Here is an 18,551-nt window from a genome sequence, read left to right on the forward strand (position 1 = left end):
GGAAGGTGGAAATGTTCAGCGTCTCGGGGAAGGGGGAAATGTTCAGTGTCTCTCGGGGAAGGGGGAAATGTTCAGTGTCTCTCGGGGAAGGTGGAAATGTTTAGCCTCTCTCGGGGAAGGTGGAAATGTTCACCGTGTCGGGGAAAGGGGAAATGTTCAGTGTCCCGGAGAAGTTGGAAATGTTCAGTGTGTCCGGGAAGTTGGAAATGTTCAGTGTCTCAAGGAAGGTGGAAATGTTCAGCAAATGCCGGGGAAGGTGGAAATGTTCAGCCTCTCTCGGGGAAGGTGGAAATGTTCAATGTCTTTCGGGGAACGTGGAAAATTTCAGCCTCTCTCGGGAAGGTGAAAATGTTCAGCCCCTCTCGGGGAAGGTGGAATTGTTCAGCCTCTCTCAGGGAAGGTGGAAATGTTCAGTGTCTTTCGGGGAATGTGGAAAATTTCAGCCTCTCTCGGGAAGGTGAAAATGTTCAGCCCCTCTCGGGGAAGGTGGAATTGTTCAGCCTCTCTCAGGGAAGGTGGAAATGTTCAGTGTCTCTTGTGTAAAGTGGAAAAGTTCAGCCTCTCTCAGGAAGGTGAAAATGTTCAGCATCTCGGGGAAGGTGGAAATGATGTGTCTTGGGGAAGGTGGAAATGTTCAGACCCTCTCAGGGAAGGTGGAAATGTTCAGTGTCTCTTGTGTAAAGTGGAAAAGTTCAGCCTCTCTCAGGAAGGTGAAAATGTTCAGCGTCTCGGGGAAGGTGGAAATGATGTGTCTCAGGGAAGGTGGAAATGTTCATCGTCTCTTAGTGAAGGTGGAAATGTTCAGTGTCTCGAGGAAGGTAGATATGTTCAGCGTCTCGGGGCATGTGGTAATTTTCAGCTTCTCAGGGAAGTTGGAAATGTTCAGCCTCTCTCGGGGAAGGTGGAAATGTTCAATGTCTTTCGGGGAACGTGGAAAATTTCAGCCTCTCTCGGGAAGGTGAAAATGTTCAGCCCCTCTCGGGGAAGGTGGAATTGTTCAGCCTCTCTCAGGGAAGGTGGAAATGTTCAGTGTCTTTCGGGGAATGTGGAAAATTTCAGCCTCTCTCGGGAAGGTGAAAATGTTCAGCCCCTCTCGGGGAAGGTGGAATTGTTCAGCCTCTCTCAGGGAAGGTGGAAATGTTCAGTGTCTCTTGTGTAAAGTGGAAAAGTTCAGCCTCTCTCAGGAAGGTGAAAATGTTCAGCATCTCGGGGAAGGTGGAAATGATGTGTCTTGGGGAAGGTGGAAATGTTCAGACCCTCTCAGGGAAGGTGGAAATGTTCAGTGTCTCTTGTGTAAAGTGGAAAAGTTCAGCCTCTCTCAGGAAGGTGAAAATGTTCAGCGTCTCGGGGAAGGTGGAAATGATGTGTCTCGGGGAAGGTGGAAATGTTCATCGTCTCTTAGTGAAGGTGGAAATGTTCAGTGTCTCGAGGAAGGTAGATATGTTCAGCGTCTCGGGGCATGTGGTAATTTTCAGCTTCTCAGGGAAATTGGAAATGTTCAGCCTCTCTCGGGGAAGGTGGAAATGTTCAATGTCTTTCGGGGAACGTGGAAAATTTCAGCCTCTCTCGGGAAGGTGAAAATGTTCAGCCCCTCTCGGGGAAGGTGGAATTGTTCAGCCTCTCTCAGGGAAGGTGGAAATGTTCAGTGTCTCTCGTGTATAGTGGAAAAGTTCAGCCTCTCTCAGGAAGGTGAAAACGTTCAGCGTCTCGGGGAAGGTGGAAATGTTCAGTGTCTCTCATGTAAAGTGGAAAAGTTTAGCCTCTCTCAGGAAGGGGAAAATGTTCAGCGTCTCTCAGAGAAGTTGGAAATGTTCAGGGTCTCGGAGAAGGTGGAAATGTTCAGGGTCTCGGGGAAGGCGGAAATGTTCAGCATCTTGGGGAAGGAAGCAATGTTCGCCATCTTGGGGAAGGTGGAAAGGTTCAGGGTCTCGGGGAAGGGGGAAATGGTCAGTGTCTCTCGGGAAAGGTGGAGATGTTCATCCTCTCTCGGGGAAGGGGGAAATGGTCAGTGTCTCTCGGGAAAGGTGGAAATGTTCATCCTCTCTCGGGGACGGGGGAAATGGTCAGTGTCTCTCGGGAAAGGTGGGAATGTTCATCCTCTCTCGGGGAAGGTGGAAATGTTCAGAGTCTCGGGGAAGGTGGAAATATTCAGAGTCTCGGGGAAGGTGGAAATGTTCAGAGTCTCGGGGAAGGTGAAAATGTTCAGCCTCTCTCAGGGAACGTTGAAATGTTCAGTGTCTCTCCAGAAAGGTGGAAATATTCAATGTCTCGGGGAAGGTGGAAATGTTCAGCGTCTCGGGGAAGGTGGAAATGTTCAGCCTTTCTTCAGGGAAGGTGGAAATGATGTGTCTTGGGGAAGGTGGAAATGTTCAGACTCGGTCGGGGAAGGTGGAAATGTTCAGCCTCTCTCGGGAAGGTGAAAATGTTCAGCCTCTCTCGGGGAAGGTGGAATTGTTCAACCTCTCTCGGGTAAGGTGGAATTGTTCAGCCTTCTCGGGGAAGGTGGAAATGTTCAGTGTCTCTCGTGTAAAGTGGAAAAGTTCAGCCTCTCTCAGGAAGGTGAAAATGTTCAGCGTCTCGGGGAAGGTGGAAATGTTCAATGTCTTTTGGGAAACGTGGAAAATTTTAGCCTCTCTCGGGCAGGTGAAAATTTTCAGCCCCTCTCGGGGAAGGTGGAATTGTTCAGCCTTCTCGGGGAAGGTGGAAATGTTCAGTGTCTTTCGGGGAATGTGGAAAATTTCAGCCTCTCTCGGGGAGGTGAAAATGTTCAGCCCCTCTCGGGGAAGGTGGAATTGTTCAGCGTCTCGGGGCATGTAGTAATTTTCAGCTTCTCGGGGAAGTTGGAAATGTTCAGCCTCGGTCAGGGAAGGTGGAAATGTTCAGCCTTTCTTCAGGGAAGGTGGAAATGATGTGTCTTGGGGAAGGTGGAAATGTTCAGCCTCTCTCGGGAAAGGTGGAAATGTTCAGTGTCTTTCAGGGAACGTGGAAAATTTCAGCCTCTCTCGGGAAGGTGAAAATGTTCAGCCCCTCTCGGGGAAGGTGGAATTGTTCAGCCTCTCTCGGGGAAGGTGGAAATGTTCAGCCTCTCTCAGGGAAGGTGGAAATGTTCAGTGTCTCTTAGTGAAGGTGGAAATGTTCAGTGTCTCGAGGAAGGTGGAAATGTTCAGCGTCTCGGGGCATGTAGTAATTTTCAGCTTCTCGGGGAAGTTGGAAATGTTCAGCCTCGGTCAGGGAAGGTGGAAATGTTCAGCCTTTCTTCAGGGAAGGTGGAAATGATGTGTCTTGGGGAAGGTGGAAATGTTCAGCCTCTCTCGGGAAAGGTGGAAATGTTCAGTGTCTTTCAGGGAACGTGGAAAATTTCAGCCTCTCTCGGGAAGGTGAAAATGTTCAGCCCCTCTCGGGGAAGGTGGAATTGTTCAACCTCTCTCGGGGAAGGTGGAAATGTTCAGTGTCTCTTGTGTATAGTGGAAAAGTTCAGCCTCTCTCGGGAAGGTGAAAATTTTCAGCCCCTCTCGGGGAAGGTGGAATTGTTCAGCCTCTCTCAGGGAAGGTGGAAATGTTGTGTCTCTCGTGTAAAGTGGAAAAGTTTAGCCTCTCTCAGGAAGTTGAAAATGTTCAGCGTCTCTCAGAGAAGTTGGAAATGTTCAGGGTCTCGGGGAAGGTGGAAATGTTCAGCATCTTGGGGAAGGAAGAAATGTTTGCCATCTTGGGGAAGGTGGAAAGGTTCAGCGTCTCTCAGAAAAGGTAGAAATGTTCAGCATCTGGCGGAAGGTGGAAATGTTCATCCTCTCTCCGGGAAGGTGGAAATGTTCAGTGTCTCGGGGAAGGTGGAAATGTTCATTGTCTCGGGGAAGTTGGAAATGTTCAGCCTCTAGGGGAAGGTGGAAAAGTTCAGCCTCCTTCAGGGAAGGTGGAAATGTTCAGTGTCTCGGGGAAGGTGGAAATGTTCAAACTCATGGAAAGTGGAACTTTTAGCTTCTCTCTGGGAAGGTGGAAATGTTTAGCCTCTCTCGGGGAGGGTGGAAATGTTCAGCCTCTCTCGGGGAGGGTGGAAATGTTCAGCCTCTCTTGCGGAAGGTGGTAATGTTCAGCCTCTCGGGGATGGTGGAAATGTTCAGACTCTCTCGGGAAGATGGAAATGTTCAGCGTCTCAGGGAAGTTGGAAATGTTCAGCATCTCGGGGAAGTTGGAAATGTTCAGCATCTCAGGGAAGGTGGAACGGTTCAGTCTCTCTCAGGAAGATGGAAATGTTCAGCGTCTCAGGGCATGTGGTAATTTTCAGCTTCTCGGGGAAGGTGGAAATGTACAGCCTCGCTTGGGGAAGGTGGAAATGTACAGCCTCGCTTAGGGAAGGTGGAAATGTTCAGTGTCTCGGGGAAGGTGGAAATGATCGGCCTCTCTCGGGGCAGGTGGAAATGTTCAGCGTCTCACAGGAAGAGTGGAAGTGTTCAGCGTCTCGCAGGAAAGGTGGAAGTGTTCAGCGTCTTGCTGTAAGGGTGGAAATGTTCAGCCTCACTCGGGGAAGATAGAAATGTTCAGCGCCTCGCGATGAAGGTGGAAATGTTCAGCATCTCGTTGAAGGTGGAAATGTTCAACCTCTCTTGGGGAAGGTGGAAATGTTCAGCATCTCGGGGAAGGTAGAAATTTTCAGCCTCTCTCAGGGAACGTGGGAATGTTCAGCCTCTCTTGGGGAAGTTGAGAATGTTCAGCCTCTCTCGGGGATGGTGGAAATGTTTAGCATCTCGGGGAATGTGGAAATGTTCAGCGGCTCAGGGACGGTGGAAATGTTCAGCATCTCTCAGGGAAGGCGGAAATTTTCAGTGTCTAGGGGAAGGTGGATATCTTCAGTATCTCGGGGAAGTTGGAAATCTTCAGCATCTCCGGGAAGGTGGAAATGTTCAGCGTTTCAGGGAAGGTGTAAAGTTTCAATGTCTCTCGGGGAAGGTGGAAATGTTCAGCCTCTCTCGGGGAAGGTGGAAATGTTCAGTGTCTTTCAGGGAACGTGGAAAATATCAGCCTCTCTCGGGAAGGTGAAAATGTTCAGGCCCTCTCGGGGAAGGAAGAAATGTTCAGAGTCTCTCGGAGAAGGTGGAATTGTTCAGCGTCTCGGTGAAGGTGGAAATGTTCAGTGTCTCAGGGAAGGTGGAAATGTTCAGCGTCTCTCGGGGAAGTTGGGAATGTTCAGCGTCTCAGTGAAGGTGGAAATTTTCAGCATCTCGGGGAATGTGGAAATGTTCAGCATCTCGGGGAAGTTGGAAATGTTCAGCCTCTCTCAGGTAAAGTGGAAATGTTCAGCATCTCTCGGAAAAGGTGGAAATGTTCAGCATCTTGGGGAAGTTGGAAATGTTCAGCCTCTTGGGGAATGTGGAAATGTTCAGCCTCTCGGGGAAGGTGGAAATGTTCAGCCTCTCTCAGGAAAGGTGGAAATGTTCAGCATCTCGGGGAAGGTGGAAATTTTCAGTGCCTCGGGGAAGGTGGAAATATTCAGTGTCTCAGGGAAGGTGGAAATGTTCAGACTCTCTCAGGGAAAGTGGAACTTTTATCTTCTCTCGGAGAAGGTGGAAATGTTCAACCACTTTCGGGGAAGGTGGAAATGTTCTGCCTCTCTCGGTGAAGGTTGAAATTTTCAGCGTCTCTCGGGGAAGGTGGATATCTTCAGTATCTCAGGGAAGGTGGAAATGTTCAGCGTCTCTCGGGGAAAGTGGAAATGTTCAGTCTCTCTCGGGGAAGGTGGAAATGATCAGCATCTCTCGGGGAAGGTGGGAATTTTAGTGTCTCTCGGGGAAGGTGGAAATTTTGAGCCTCTTTCGGGGAAGGTGGAAATGTTCAGCATCTCTTGGGGAAGATGGAAATGTTCAGCGTCTCGCGGGAAAAGTGGAAATATTCAGCCTCTCTCGGGCAAGGTGGAAATGTTCAGCCTCTCTTGGGGAAGGTGGAAATGTTCAGCCTCTCTCGGGGAAGGTGGAAATGTTCAGCCTGTTTCGGGGAAGAGGGGAATGTTCAGCGTCTCTCGGAGAAGGTGGAAATGTTCAGCCTCTTGAAGAAAATTGATTGCATTCACCCCAGCTCTGTCAGTGTTACCCTCAACACATGGAACCTCAACACGGACTGCACTCTCCCCAGCACTGTCACTGGGACCTTCCCCACTGTCTGCACTCTCCCCAGCACTGTCAGTGGGACTTTCAACGCTGACCGTACTTTCCCCAGCACTGTCACTGGGACACTCAACACCGACTGCGCTCGCCCCAGCACTGACACTTGGACCCTCAACAAGGACATTACCCTCCTTGGCACTGTCAGTGTTACCCTCAACATCAACTGCATTCCCTCCAGCACTGTCAGAGGGACCCTCAACACTGACTGCACTCTCCCCAGCACTGTCAGTGGGACCCTCAACACCAACTGCACTCGCCCCAGCACTGACACTGGAACCCTCAACATCAACTGCACCCCCTCCAGCACTGTCAGAGGGACCCTCAACACTGACTGCACTTTCCCCAGTACTGTCAGTGGGACCCTCAACACTGATTGCATTTGCCCCAGCACTGTCACTGGGACACTCAACACGGACTGCACTCTCTCCAGCACTGTCACTGGTACCCTCAACATGGACTGTAACCTCCCCAGTACAGTCAGTGGGACCCTCAACACTGACTGCGCTCACCCCAGCACTGTCACTGGGACACTCAACACCGACTGCACTCTCCCCAGCACTGACACTGGGACCCTCAATCCCTTAAGGCCAACTGCACTAGCAATAGTCAAACATCAGTCTGTTACATGTCTAAAATTCTCAGATGTACAAAATGAAAAAAGGCTGTCAAATTTCTGTTTATTTTCTAGACTGTCGCTTGGAAAACCCACGACTGGAAAGGAAGTGAGGGGTTCCCAATGAAACGGCGCACAATTGGATTCAAAGAACTTGCAAAGTAAGAGCTAAGTGTAAACAGGAGTCTTAATATGTTGACGTGTCTGCACGGAGAGGCTGCCGCAGGGACTGGGGACTCCAGCTTTGAGGCCTCCTTTCTGATGGGTCTTTTCTTCATTCTCCTGATGCTGTATTACAGGACGGAGACACTCTCTCCTGATGTTACAAGGTGGTGTCAATCTCTCCTGATGTTACAGGGCGGTGACACCCTCTCCTGATGTTACAGGGCGGTGACACTCTCTCCTGGTGTTACAGGTCGGTGACAATCTCTCCAGATGTTACAGGGCGGTTACACTCTCTCCTGATGTTACATGGCAGTGACACTCTCTCCTGATGTTACAGGGCGATGTCAATCTCTCCTGACGTTACATGGCAGTGACACTCTCTCCTGATGTTACATGGCAGTGACACTCTCTCCTGATGTTACAGGATGGAGACACTCTCTCCTGATGTTACAGGGCGGTTACACTCTCTCCTGATGTTACATGGCAGTGACACTCTCTCCTGATGTTACAGATCGGTGACAATCTCTCTAGATGTTACCGGATGGTGACACTCTCCTGATGTTACATGGCAGTGACACTCTCTCCTGATGTTACAGGGCGGTGTCAATCTCTCCTGATGTTACAGGGTGGTGACACTCTCTCCTGATGTTACAGGGCGGTGTCAATCTCTCCTGATACCACAGGGCGGTGACACTCTCTCCTGATGTTACAGGCCAGTAACACTCTTTCCTGATGTTACAGGGCGGTGACACTCTCTTCTGTTGTTACAGGGCGGTTACACTCTCTCCTGATGTTACATGGCAGTGACACTCTCTCCTGATGTTACAGGATGGAGACACTCTCTCCGGATGTTACAGGGTGGTTACACTCTCTCCTGATGTTACATGGCAGTGACACTCTCTCCTGGTGTTACAGGGCGGTGTCAATCTCTCCTGACATTACATGGCAGTGACACTCTCTCCTGATGTTACAGATCGGTGACACTCTCTCCTGATATTACAGGATGGTGACAGTCTCCTCTGATGTTACAGGCTGGTGACACTCTCTCCTGATGTTAGAGGGTGGTGACAATCTCCCCTGATGTTACAAGCCAGTGACACTCTGTGCTGATATTATAGGCCACTGGCAATCTCTCCTGAAGTTACAGGATGGTGACACTCTCTCCTGATGTTACAGGGCAGTGACACTCTCTCCTGATGTTACAGGCCACTGGCAATCTCTCCTGATGTTACAGGACGGTGACACTCTCTCCTGATGTTACAGGGCGGTGACACTCTCCCTTGATGTTACAGGGCGGTGACAATCTCTTTTGATGTTACAGGGCGGTGACAATCTCTCGTGATGTTACAGGCCACTGGCAATCACTCGTGATGATACAGGACGGTGACACTCTCTCCTGATGTTGCAGCCCACTGGCAATCTCTCGTGATGTTACAGGCCACTAGCAATCTCTCCTGATGTTACAGCATGGTGACATTCTCTCCTGATGTTATAGGCCAGTAACACTCTCTCCTGATGTTACAGGGCGGTGACACTCTCTCCTGATATTATAGGACGGCGACACTCTCCCCTGATGTTACAGGGCGGTGACAATCTCTCCTGAGGTTCCAGGCCACTTGCAATCTCTCCTGATGTTCCAGGCCAGTGACACTCTCTCCTGATATTACAGGCCAGTGTCACTCTCTCCTGATGTTACAGGACGGTGACACTCTCTCCTGATGTTACAGGATGGTGACACTCACCTCTGATGTTACAGGGCAGTGTTAATCTCTCCTGATGTTACAGGACGGTGACACTCTCTCCCAATGTTACAGGCCCGTGACACTTTGTGCTGATGTCACAGGCCACTGGCAATCTCTCCTGATGTTACAGGACGGTGACACTTTCTCCTGATGTTACAGCCCAGTGCCAGTGACACTCTCTCCTAATTTTACAGCGTGGTGACACTCTCTCCTGATGTTACAGGCCAGTGACTCTCTCTCCTGATATTACAGGCTAGTGAAACTTTCTCCTGATGTTGCAAGCCAGTGACACTCTCTCCTGATGTTCCAGGCCAGTGACCTCTCTCCTGATGTTACAGGCCAGTGACACTCTCTCCTGATGTTCCAGGCCAGTGACCTCTCTCCTGAAGTTACAGGACAGTGACACTTTCTCCTGATGTTACAGCCCAGTGCCAGTGACACTCTCTCCTAATTTTACAGCGTGGTGACACTCTCTCCTGATGTTACAGGCCAGTGGCACTCTTTCCTGATATTACAGAACGGTGACACTCTCCAGTAATGTTACAGAGCAGTGACACTCTCTCCTGATGTTACAGGGCGGTGACACTCTCTCTTGATGTTACAGGGCGGTGACAATCTCTTTTGATGTTACAGGGCGGTGACAATCTCTCGTGATGTTACAGGCCACTGGCAATCACTCGTGATGATACAGGACGGTGACACTCTCTCCTGATGTTGCAGGCCACTGGCAATCTCTCGTGATGTTACAGGCCACTAGCAATCTCTCCTGATGTTACAGGGCGGTGACACTCTCTCCTGGTGTTACAGGTCGGTGACAATCTCTCCAGATGTTACAGGGCGGTTACACTCTCTCCTGATGTTACATGGCAGTGACACTCTCTCCTGATGTTACAGGATGGAGACACTCTCTCCTGATGTTACAGGGCGGTTACACTCTCTCCTGATGTTACATGGCAGTGACACTCTCTCCTGATGTTACAGGGCGATGTCAATCTCTCCTGACGTTACATGGCAGTGACACTCTCTCCTGATGTTACAGGTCGGTGACAATCTCTCCAGATGTTACCAGATGGTGACACTCTCTCCTGATGTTACATGGCAGTGACACTCTCTCCTGATGTTACAGGATGGAGACACTCTCTCCTGATGTTACAGGGCGGTTACACTCTCTCCTGATGTTACATGGCAGTGACACTCTCTCCTGATGTTACAGGGCGGTGTCAATCTCTCCTGACGTTACATGGCAGTGACACTCTCTCCTGATGTTACAGGGCAGTGTCAATCTCTCCTGATACCACAGGGCGGTGACACTCTCTCCTGATGTTACAGGCCAGTAACACTCTTTCCTGATGTTACAGGGCGGTGACACTCTCTCCTGTTGTTACAGGGCGGTTACACTCTCTCCTGATGTTACATGGCAGTGACACTCTCTCCTGATGTTACAGGATGGAGACACTCTCTCCGGATGTTACAGGGTGGTTACACTCTCTCCTGATGTTACATGGCAGTGACACTCTCTCCTGATGTTACAGGGCGGTGTCAATCTCTCCTGACATTACATGGCAGTGACACTCTCTCCTGATGTTACAGATCGGTGACAATCTCTCTCGATGTTACCGGATGGTGACACTCTCCTGATGTTACATGGCGGTGTCAAACTCTCCTGATGTTACAGGGCGGTGTCAATCTCTCCTGATGTTACAGGGTGGTGACACTCTCTCCTGATGTAACAGGGCGGTGTCAATCTCTCCTGATATCACAGGGCGGTGACACTCTCTCCTGATGTCACAGGCCAGTAACACTCTTTCCTGATGTTACAGGGCGGTGACCCTCTCTCCTGATGTTACAGGGCGCTGACACTCTCTCCCGATGTTACCGGATGGTGACACTCTCTCCTGATGTTACAGGCCAGTGACACTCTCTCCTGATGTTACAGGGTGGTGACACTCTCTCCTGATGTTACAGGGTGGTGACACTCTCTCCTGATATTACAGGATGGTGACAGTCTCCTCTGATGTTACAGGCTGGTGACACTCTCTCCTGATGTTAGAGGGTGGTGACAATCTCCCCTGATGTTACAAGCCAATGACACTCTGTGCTGATATTATAGGCCACTGGCAATCTCTCCTGAAGTTACAGGATGGTGACACTCTCTCCTGATGTTACAGGATGGAGACACTCTCTCCGGATGTTACAGGGTGGTTACACTCTCTCCTGATGTTACATGGCAGTGACACTCTCTCCTGATGTAACAGGGCGGTGTCAATCTCTCCTGATATCACAGGGCGGTGACACTCTCTCCTGATGTTACAGGGCGGTGACACTCTCTCTTGTTCTAACAGGGCGGTGACAATCTCTTTTGATGTTACAGGGCGGTGACAATCTCTCGTGATGTTACAGGCCAGTAACACTCTTTCCTGATGTTACAGGGCGGTGACCCTCTCTCCTGATGTTACAGGGCGCTGACACTCTCTCCCGATGTTACCGGATGGTGACACTCTCTCCTGATGTTACAGGCCAGTGACACTCTCTCCTGATGTTACAGGGTGGTGACACTCTCTCCTGATGTTACAGGGTGGTGACACTCTCTCCTGATATTACAGGATGGTGACAGTCTCCTCTGATGTTACAGGCTGGTGACACTCTCTCCTGATGTTAGAGGGTGGTGACAATCTCCCCTGATGTTACAAGCCAATGACACTCTGTGCTGATATTATAGGCCACTGGCAATCTCTCCTGAAGTTACAGGATGGTGACACTCTCTCCTGATGTTACAGGATGGAGACACTCTCTCCGGATGTTACAGGGTGGTTACACTCTCTCCTGATGTTACATGGCAGTGACACTCTCTCCTGATGTAACAGGGCGGTGTCAATCTCTCCTGATATCACAGGGCGGTGACACTCTCTCCTGATGTTACAGGGCGGTGACACTCTCTCTTGTTCTAACAGGGCGGTGACAATCTCTTTTGATGTTACAGGGCGGTGACAATCTCTCGTGATGTTACAGGCCAGTAACACTCTTTCCTGATGTTACAGGGCGGTGACCCTCTCTCCTGATGTTACAGGGAGCTGACACTCTCTCCCGATGTTACCGGATGGTGACACTCTCTCCTGATGTTACAGGCCAGTGACACTCTCTCCTGATGTTACAGGGTGGTGACACTCTCTCCTGATGTTACAGGCCAGTAACACTCTTTCCTGATGTTACAGGGCGGTGACCCTCTCTCCTGATGTTACAGGGCGCTGACACTCTCTCCCGATGTTACCGGATGGTGACACTCTCTCCTGATGTTACAGGCCAGTGACACTCTCTCCTGATGTTACATGGCAGTGACACTCTCTCCTGATGTAACAGGGCGGTGTCAATCTCTCCTGATATCACAGGGCGGTGACACTCTCTCCTGATGTTACAGGCCAGTAACACTCTTTCCTGATGTTACAGGGCGGTGACCCTCTCTCCTGATGTTACAGGGCGCTGACACTCTCTCCCGATGTTACCGGATGGTGACACTCTCTCCTGATGTTACAGGCCAGTGACACTCTCTCCTGATGTTACAGGGTGGTGACACTCTCTCCTGATGTTACAGGGTGGTGACACTCTCTCCCGATATTAGAGGATGGTGACAATCTCCTCTGATGTTACAGGCTGGTGACACTCTCTCCTGATGTTAGAGGGTGGTGACAATCTCCCCTGATGTTACAAGCCAGTGACACTCTGTGCTGATATTATAGGCCACTGGCAATCTCTCCTGAAGTTACAGGATGGTGACACTCTCTCCTGATGTTACAGGGCAGTGACACTCTCTCCTGATGTTACAGGCCACTGGCAATCTCTCCTGATGTAACAGGACGGTGACACTCTCTCCTGATGTTACAGGGCGGTGACACTCTCTCTTGATGTTACAGGGCGGTGACAATCTCTTTTGATGTTACAGGGCGGTGACAATCTCTCGTGATGTTACAGGCCAGTAACACTCTTTCCTGATGTTACAGGGCGGTGACCCTCTCTCCTGATGTTACAGGGCGCTGACACTCTCTCCCGATGTTACCGGATGGTGACACTCTCTCCTGATGTTACAGGCCTGTGACACTCTCTCCTGATGTTACAGGGTGGTGACACTCTCTCCTGATGTTACAGGCCAGTAACACTCTTTCCTGATGTTACAGGGCGGTGACCCTCTCTCCTGATGTTACAGGGCGCTGACACTCTCTCCCGATGTTACTGGATGGTGACACTCTCTCCTGATGTTACAGGCCAGTGACACTCTCTCCTGATGTTACAGGGTGGTGACACTCTCTCCTGATGTTACAGGCCAGTAACACTCTTTCCTGATGTTACAGGATGGTGACCCTCTCTCCTGATGTTACAGGGCGCTGACACTCTCTCCCGATGTTACCGGATGGTGACACTCTCTCCTGATGTTACAGGCCAGTGACACTCTCTCCTGATGTTACATGGCAGTGACACTCTCTCCTGATGTAACAGGGCGGTGTCAATCTCTCCTGATATCACAGGGCGGTGACACTCTCTCCTGATGTTACAGGTCAGTAACACTCTTTCCTGATGTTACAGGGCGGTGACCCTCTCTCCTGATGTTACAGGGCGCTGACACTCTCTCCCGATGTTACCGGATGGTGACACTCTCTCCTGATGTTACAGGCCAGTGACACTCTCTCCTGATGTTACAGGGTGGTGACACTCTCTCCTGATGTTACAGGGTGGTGACACTCTCTCCCGATATTACAGGATGGTGACAATCTCCTCTGATGTTACAGGCTGGTGACACTCTCTCCTGATGTTAGAGGGTGGTGACAATCTCCCCTGATATTACAAGCCAGTGACACTCTGTGCTGATATTATAGGCCACTGGCAATCTCTCCTGAAGTTACAGGATGGTGACACTCTCTCCTGATGTTACAGGGCAGTGACACTCTCTCCTGATGTTACAGGCCACTGGCAATCTCTCCTGATGTTACAGGACGGTGACACTCTCTCCTGATGTTACAGGGCGGTGACACTCTCTCTTGATGTTACAGGGTGGTGACAATCTCTTTTGATGTTACAGGGCGGTGACAATCTCTCGTGATGTTACAGGCCAGTAACACTCTTTCCTGATGTTACAGGGCGGCGACCCTCTCTCCTGATGTTACAGGGCGCTGACACTCTCTCCCGATGTTACCGGATGGTGACACTCTCTCCTGATGTTACAGGCCAGTGACACTCTCTCCTGGTGTTACAGGGTGGTGACACTCTCTCCTGATTTAACAGGCCAGTAACACTCTTTCCTGATGTTACAGGGCGGTGACCCTCTCTCCTGATGTTACAGGGCGCTGACACTCTCTCCCGATGTTACCGGATGGTGAGACTCTCCTGATGTTACAGGCCAGTGACACTCTCTCCTGATGTTACATGGCAGTGACACTCTCTCCTGATGTAACAGGGCGGTGTCAATCTCTCCTGATATCACAGGGCGGTGACACTCTCTCCTGATGTTACAGGCCAGTAACACTCTTTCCTGATGTTACAGGGCGGTGACCCTCTCTCCTGATGTTACAGGGCGCTGACACTCTCTCCCGATGTTACCGGATGGTGACACTCTCTCCTGATGTTACAGGCCAGTGACACTCTCTCCTGATGTTACAGGGTGGTGACACTCTCTCCTGATGTTACAGGGTGGTGACACTCTCTCCCGATATTACAGGATGGTGACAATCTCCTCTGATGTTACAGGCTGGTGACACTCTCTCCTGATGTTAGAGGGTGGTGACAATCTCCCCTGATGTTACAAGCCAGTGATACTCTGTGCTGATATTATAGGCCACTGGCAATCTCTCCTGAAGTTACAGGATGGTGACACTCTCTCCTGATGTTACAGGGCAGTGACACTCTCTCCTGATGTTACAGGCCACTGGCAATCTCTCCTGATGTTACAGGACGGTGACACTCTCTCCTGATGTTACAGGGCGGTGACACTCTCTCTTGATGTTACAGGGCGGTGACAATCTCTCGTGATGTTACAGGCCACTAGCAATCTCTCCTGATGTTACAGCATGGTGACATTCTCTCCTGATGTTACAGGCCAGTAACACTCTCTCCTGATGTTACAGGGCGGTGACACTCTCTCCTGATATTATAGGACGGCGACACTCTCCCCTGATGTTACAGGGCGGTGACAATCTCTCCTGAGGTTCCAGGCCACTTGCAATCTCTCCTGATGTTCCAGGCCAGTGACACTCTCTCCTGATATTACAGGCCAGTGTCACTCTCTCCTGATGTTACAGGACGGTGACACTCTCTCCTGATGTTACAGGATGGTGACACTCACCTCTGATGTTACAGGGCAGTGTTAATCTCTCCTGATGTTACAGGACGGTGACACTCTCTCCCAATGTTACAGGCCCGTGACACTTTGTGCTGATGTCACAGGCCACTGGCAATCTCTCCTGATGTTACAGGACGGTGACACTTTCTCCTGATGTTACAGCCCAGTGCCAGTGACACTCTCTCCTAATTTTACAGCGTGGTGACACTCTCTCCTGATGTTACAGGCCAGTGACACTCTCTCCTGATATTACAGGCTAGTGAAACTTTCTCCTGATGCTGCAAGCCAGTGACACTCTCTCCTGATGTTCCAGGCCAGTGACCTCTCTTCTGATGTTACAGGCCAGTGGCACTCTCTCCTGATGTTACAGGGCGGTGACAATCTTTCCTGATATTACAGAACGGTGACACTCTCCAATGATGTTACAGAGCAGTGACACTCTCTCCTGATGTTACAGGCCAGTGACACTCTCTCTTGATGTTACAGGGCGGTGACAATCTCTTTTGATGTTACAGGGCGGTGACAATCTCTCGTGATGTTACAGGCCACTGGCAATCACTCGTGATGATACAGGACGGTGACACTCTCTCCTGATGTTGCAGGCCACTGGCAATCTCTCGTGATGTTACAGGCCACTAGCAATCTCTCCTGATGTTACAGGGCAGTGACACTCTCTCCTGGTGTTACAGGTCGGTGACAATCTCTCCAGATGTTACAGGGCGGTTACACTCTCTCCTGATGCTACAGGGTGGTGACACTCTCTCCTGATGTTACAGGATGGTGACACTCTCTCCTGATATTACAGGATGGTGACAGTCTCCTCTGATGTTACAGGCTGGTGACACTCTCTCCTGATGTTACAGGGCAGTGACACTCTCTCCTGATGTTACAGGCCACTGGCAATCTCTCCTGATGTTACAGGACGGTGACACTCTCTCCTGATGTTACAGGGCGGTGACACTCTCCCTTGATGTTACAGGGCGGTGACAATCTCTTTTGATGTTACAGGGCGGTGACAATCTCTCGTGATGTTACAGGCCACTGGCAATCACTCGTGATGATACAGGACGGTGACACTCTCTCCTGATGTTGCAGCCCACTGGCAATCTCTCGTGATGTTACAGGCCACTAGCAATCTCTCCTGATGTTACAGCATGGTGACATTCTCTCCTGATGTTACAGGCCAGTAACACTCTCTCCTGATGTTACAGGGCGGTGACACTCTCTCCTGATATTATAGGACGGCGACACTCTCCCCTGATGTTACAGGGCGGTGACAATCTCTCCTGAGGTTCCAGGCCACTTGCAATCTCTCCTGATGTTCCAGGCCAGTGACACTCTCTCCTGATATTACAGGCCAGTGTCACTCTCTCCTGATGTTACAGGACGGTGACACTCTCTCCTGATGTTACAGGATGGTGACACTCACCTCTGATGTTACAGGGCAGTGTTAATCTCTCCTGATGTTACAGGACGGTGACACTCTCTCCCAGTGTTACAGGCCCGTGACACTTTGTGCTGATGTCACAGGCCACTGGCAATCTCTCCTGATGTTACAGGACGGTGACACTTTCTCCTGATGTTACAGCCCAGTGCCAGTGACACTCTCTCCTAATTTTACAGCGTGGTGACACTCTCTCCTGATGTTACAGGCCAGTGACACTCTCTCCTGATATTACAGGCTAGTGAAACTTTCTCCTGATGTTGCAAGCCAGTGACACTCTCTCCTGATGTTCCAGGCCAGTGACCTCTCTCCTGATGTTACAGGCCAGTGACACTCTCTCCTGATGTTCCAGGCCAGTGAGCTCTCTCCTGAAGTTACAGGACAGTGACACTTTCTCCTGATGTTACAGCCCAGTGCCAGTGACACTCTCTCCTAATTTTACAGCGTGGTGACACTCTCTCCTGATGTTACAGGCCAGTGGCACTCTCTCCTGATGTTACAGGGCGGTGACAATCTTTCCTGATATTACAGAATGGTGACACTCTCCAATGATGTTACAGAGCAGTGACACTCTCTCCTGATGTTACAGGCCAGTGAGACTCTCCTCTGATGTTACAGGCTGGTGACATTCTGTGCTGATGTTACAGGCCACTGGCTATCTCTCCTAATGTCACAGGATGGTGTCACTCTCTCCTGATGTTACTGGGCGGTGACACTCTCTCCTGATGTTAGAGGCCAGTGACACTCTCTCCTGATATTACAGGCCAGTGACACTCTCTCCTGATGTTACAGGCCAGTGACACTCTTTCCTGATGTTACAGGCCAGTGACACTCTCTCCTAATGTTCCAGGCAAGTGACCTCTCACCTGATATTACAGGCCAGTGACACTCTCTCCTGATGTTACAGGACAGTGACACTCTCTCCTGATGTTTCAGTCCATTGACACTCTCTCCTGATGTAACATTGCGGTAACAATCTCTCCTGATGTTAGAGGCCAGTGACACTTTGTGCAGATGTTACAGGTAACTGACAATCTCTCCTGATGTTACAGGATGGTGACACTCTGTCCTGATGTTACAGGCCAGTGACACTCTCCTCTGATGTTACACGCCGGTGACACTCTCCTCTGATGTTACAGCCCAGTGACTACCGTCCTGATGTTACAGAAATGGTGACACTCTCCTGATGTTGCAGGGCGGTGAGACACTCTCCTAATGTTACAGGGCGGTGACACTCTCTCCTGATGTCACAGGACGGTGACACTCTCTCATGATGTTAGAGGACAGTGACATTCTCTCCAGATTTTACAGGCCACTGGCAATCTCTCCTGATGTTACAGGAGGGTGACACTCTCTCCTGATGTTACAAGGCAGTGACACTCTCTCTTGCTGTTACAAGCCATTGATAGTCTCTCCTGATGTAACATTGCGGTTACAATCTCTCCTGATATCACAGGGCGGTGACACTCTCTCCTGATGTTACAGGCCAGTAACACTCTTTCCTGATGTTACAGGGCGGTGACCCTCTCTCCTGATGTTACAGGGTGCTGACACTCTCTCCCGATGTAACAGGTCGGTGTCAATCTCTCCTGATGTTACAGGCCAGTGACACTCTTTCCTGATGTTACAGGGTGGTGACACTCTCTCCTGATGTTACAGGGTGGTGACACTCTCTCCCGATATTACAGGATGGTGACAGTCTCCTCTGATGTTACAGGCTGATGACACTCTCTCCTGATGTTAGAGGGTGGTGACAATCTCCCCTGATGTTACAAGCCAGTGACACTCTGTGCTGATATTATAGGCCACTGGCAATCTCTCCTGAAGTTACAGGATGGTGACACTCTCTCCTGATGTTACAGGGCAGTGACACTCTCTCCTGATGTTACAGGCCACTGGCAATCTCTCCTGATGTTACAGGACGGTGACACTCTCTCCTGATGTTACAGGGCGGTGACACTCTCTCTTGATGTTACAGGGCGGTGACAATCTCTTTTGATGTTACAGGGCGGTGACAATCTCTCGTGATGTTACAGGCCACTGGCAATCACTCGTGATGATACAGGACGGTGACACTCTCTCCTGATGTTGCAGGCCACTGGCAATC

At 50.3% G+C, this 18,551-nt stretch overlaps 1 protein-coding gene across 2 annotated transcripts in view; it reads left to right on the forward strand.

The window, feature by feature from the left end:
* Positions 1-18,551, forward strand: part of LOC121282070 (nitric oxide synthase, brain-like) — a 399,809-nt gene that overhangs the window by 367,301 nt on the left and 13,957 nt on the right. For both annotated transcript variants that reach the window (XM_041195486.1, XM_041195485.1), the window contains exon 11: positions 6,844-6,929. In XM_041195486.1, coding sequence (XP_041051420.1) covers positions 6,844-6,929 — 86 coding nt within the window. The remainder of the gene's footprint in view (positions 1-6,843; positions 6,930-18,551) is intronic.

The sequence above is a fragment of the Carcharodon carcharias genome, chromosome 9, assembly GCF_017639515.1.
Source record: "Carcharodon carcharias isolate sCarCar2 chromosome 9, sCarCar2.pri, whole genome shotgun sequence".
Lineage (NCBI taxonomy): Eukaryota > Metazoa > Chordata > Chondrichthyes > Lamniformes > Lamnidae > Carcharodon > Carcharodon carcharias.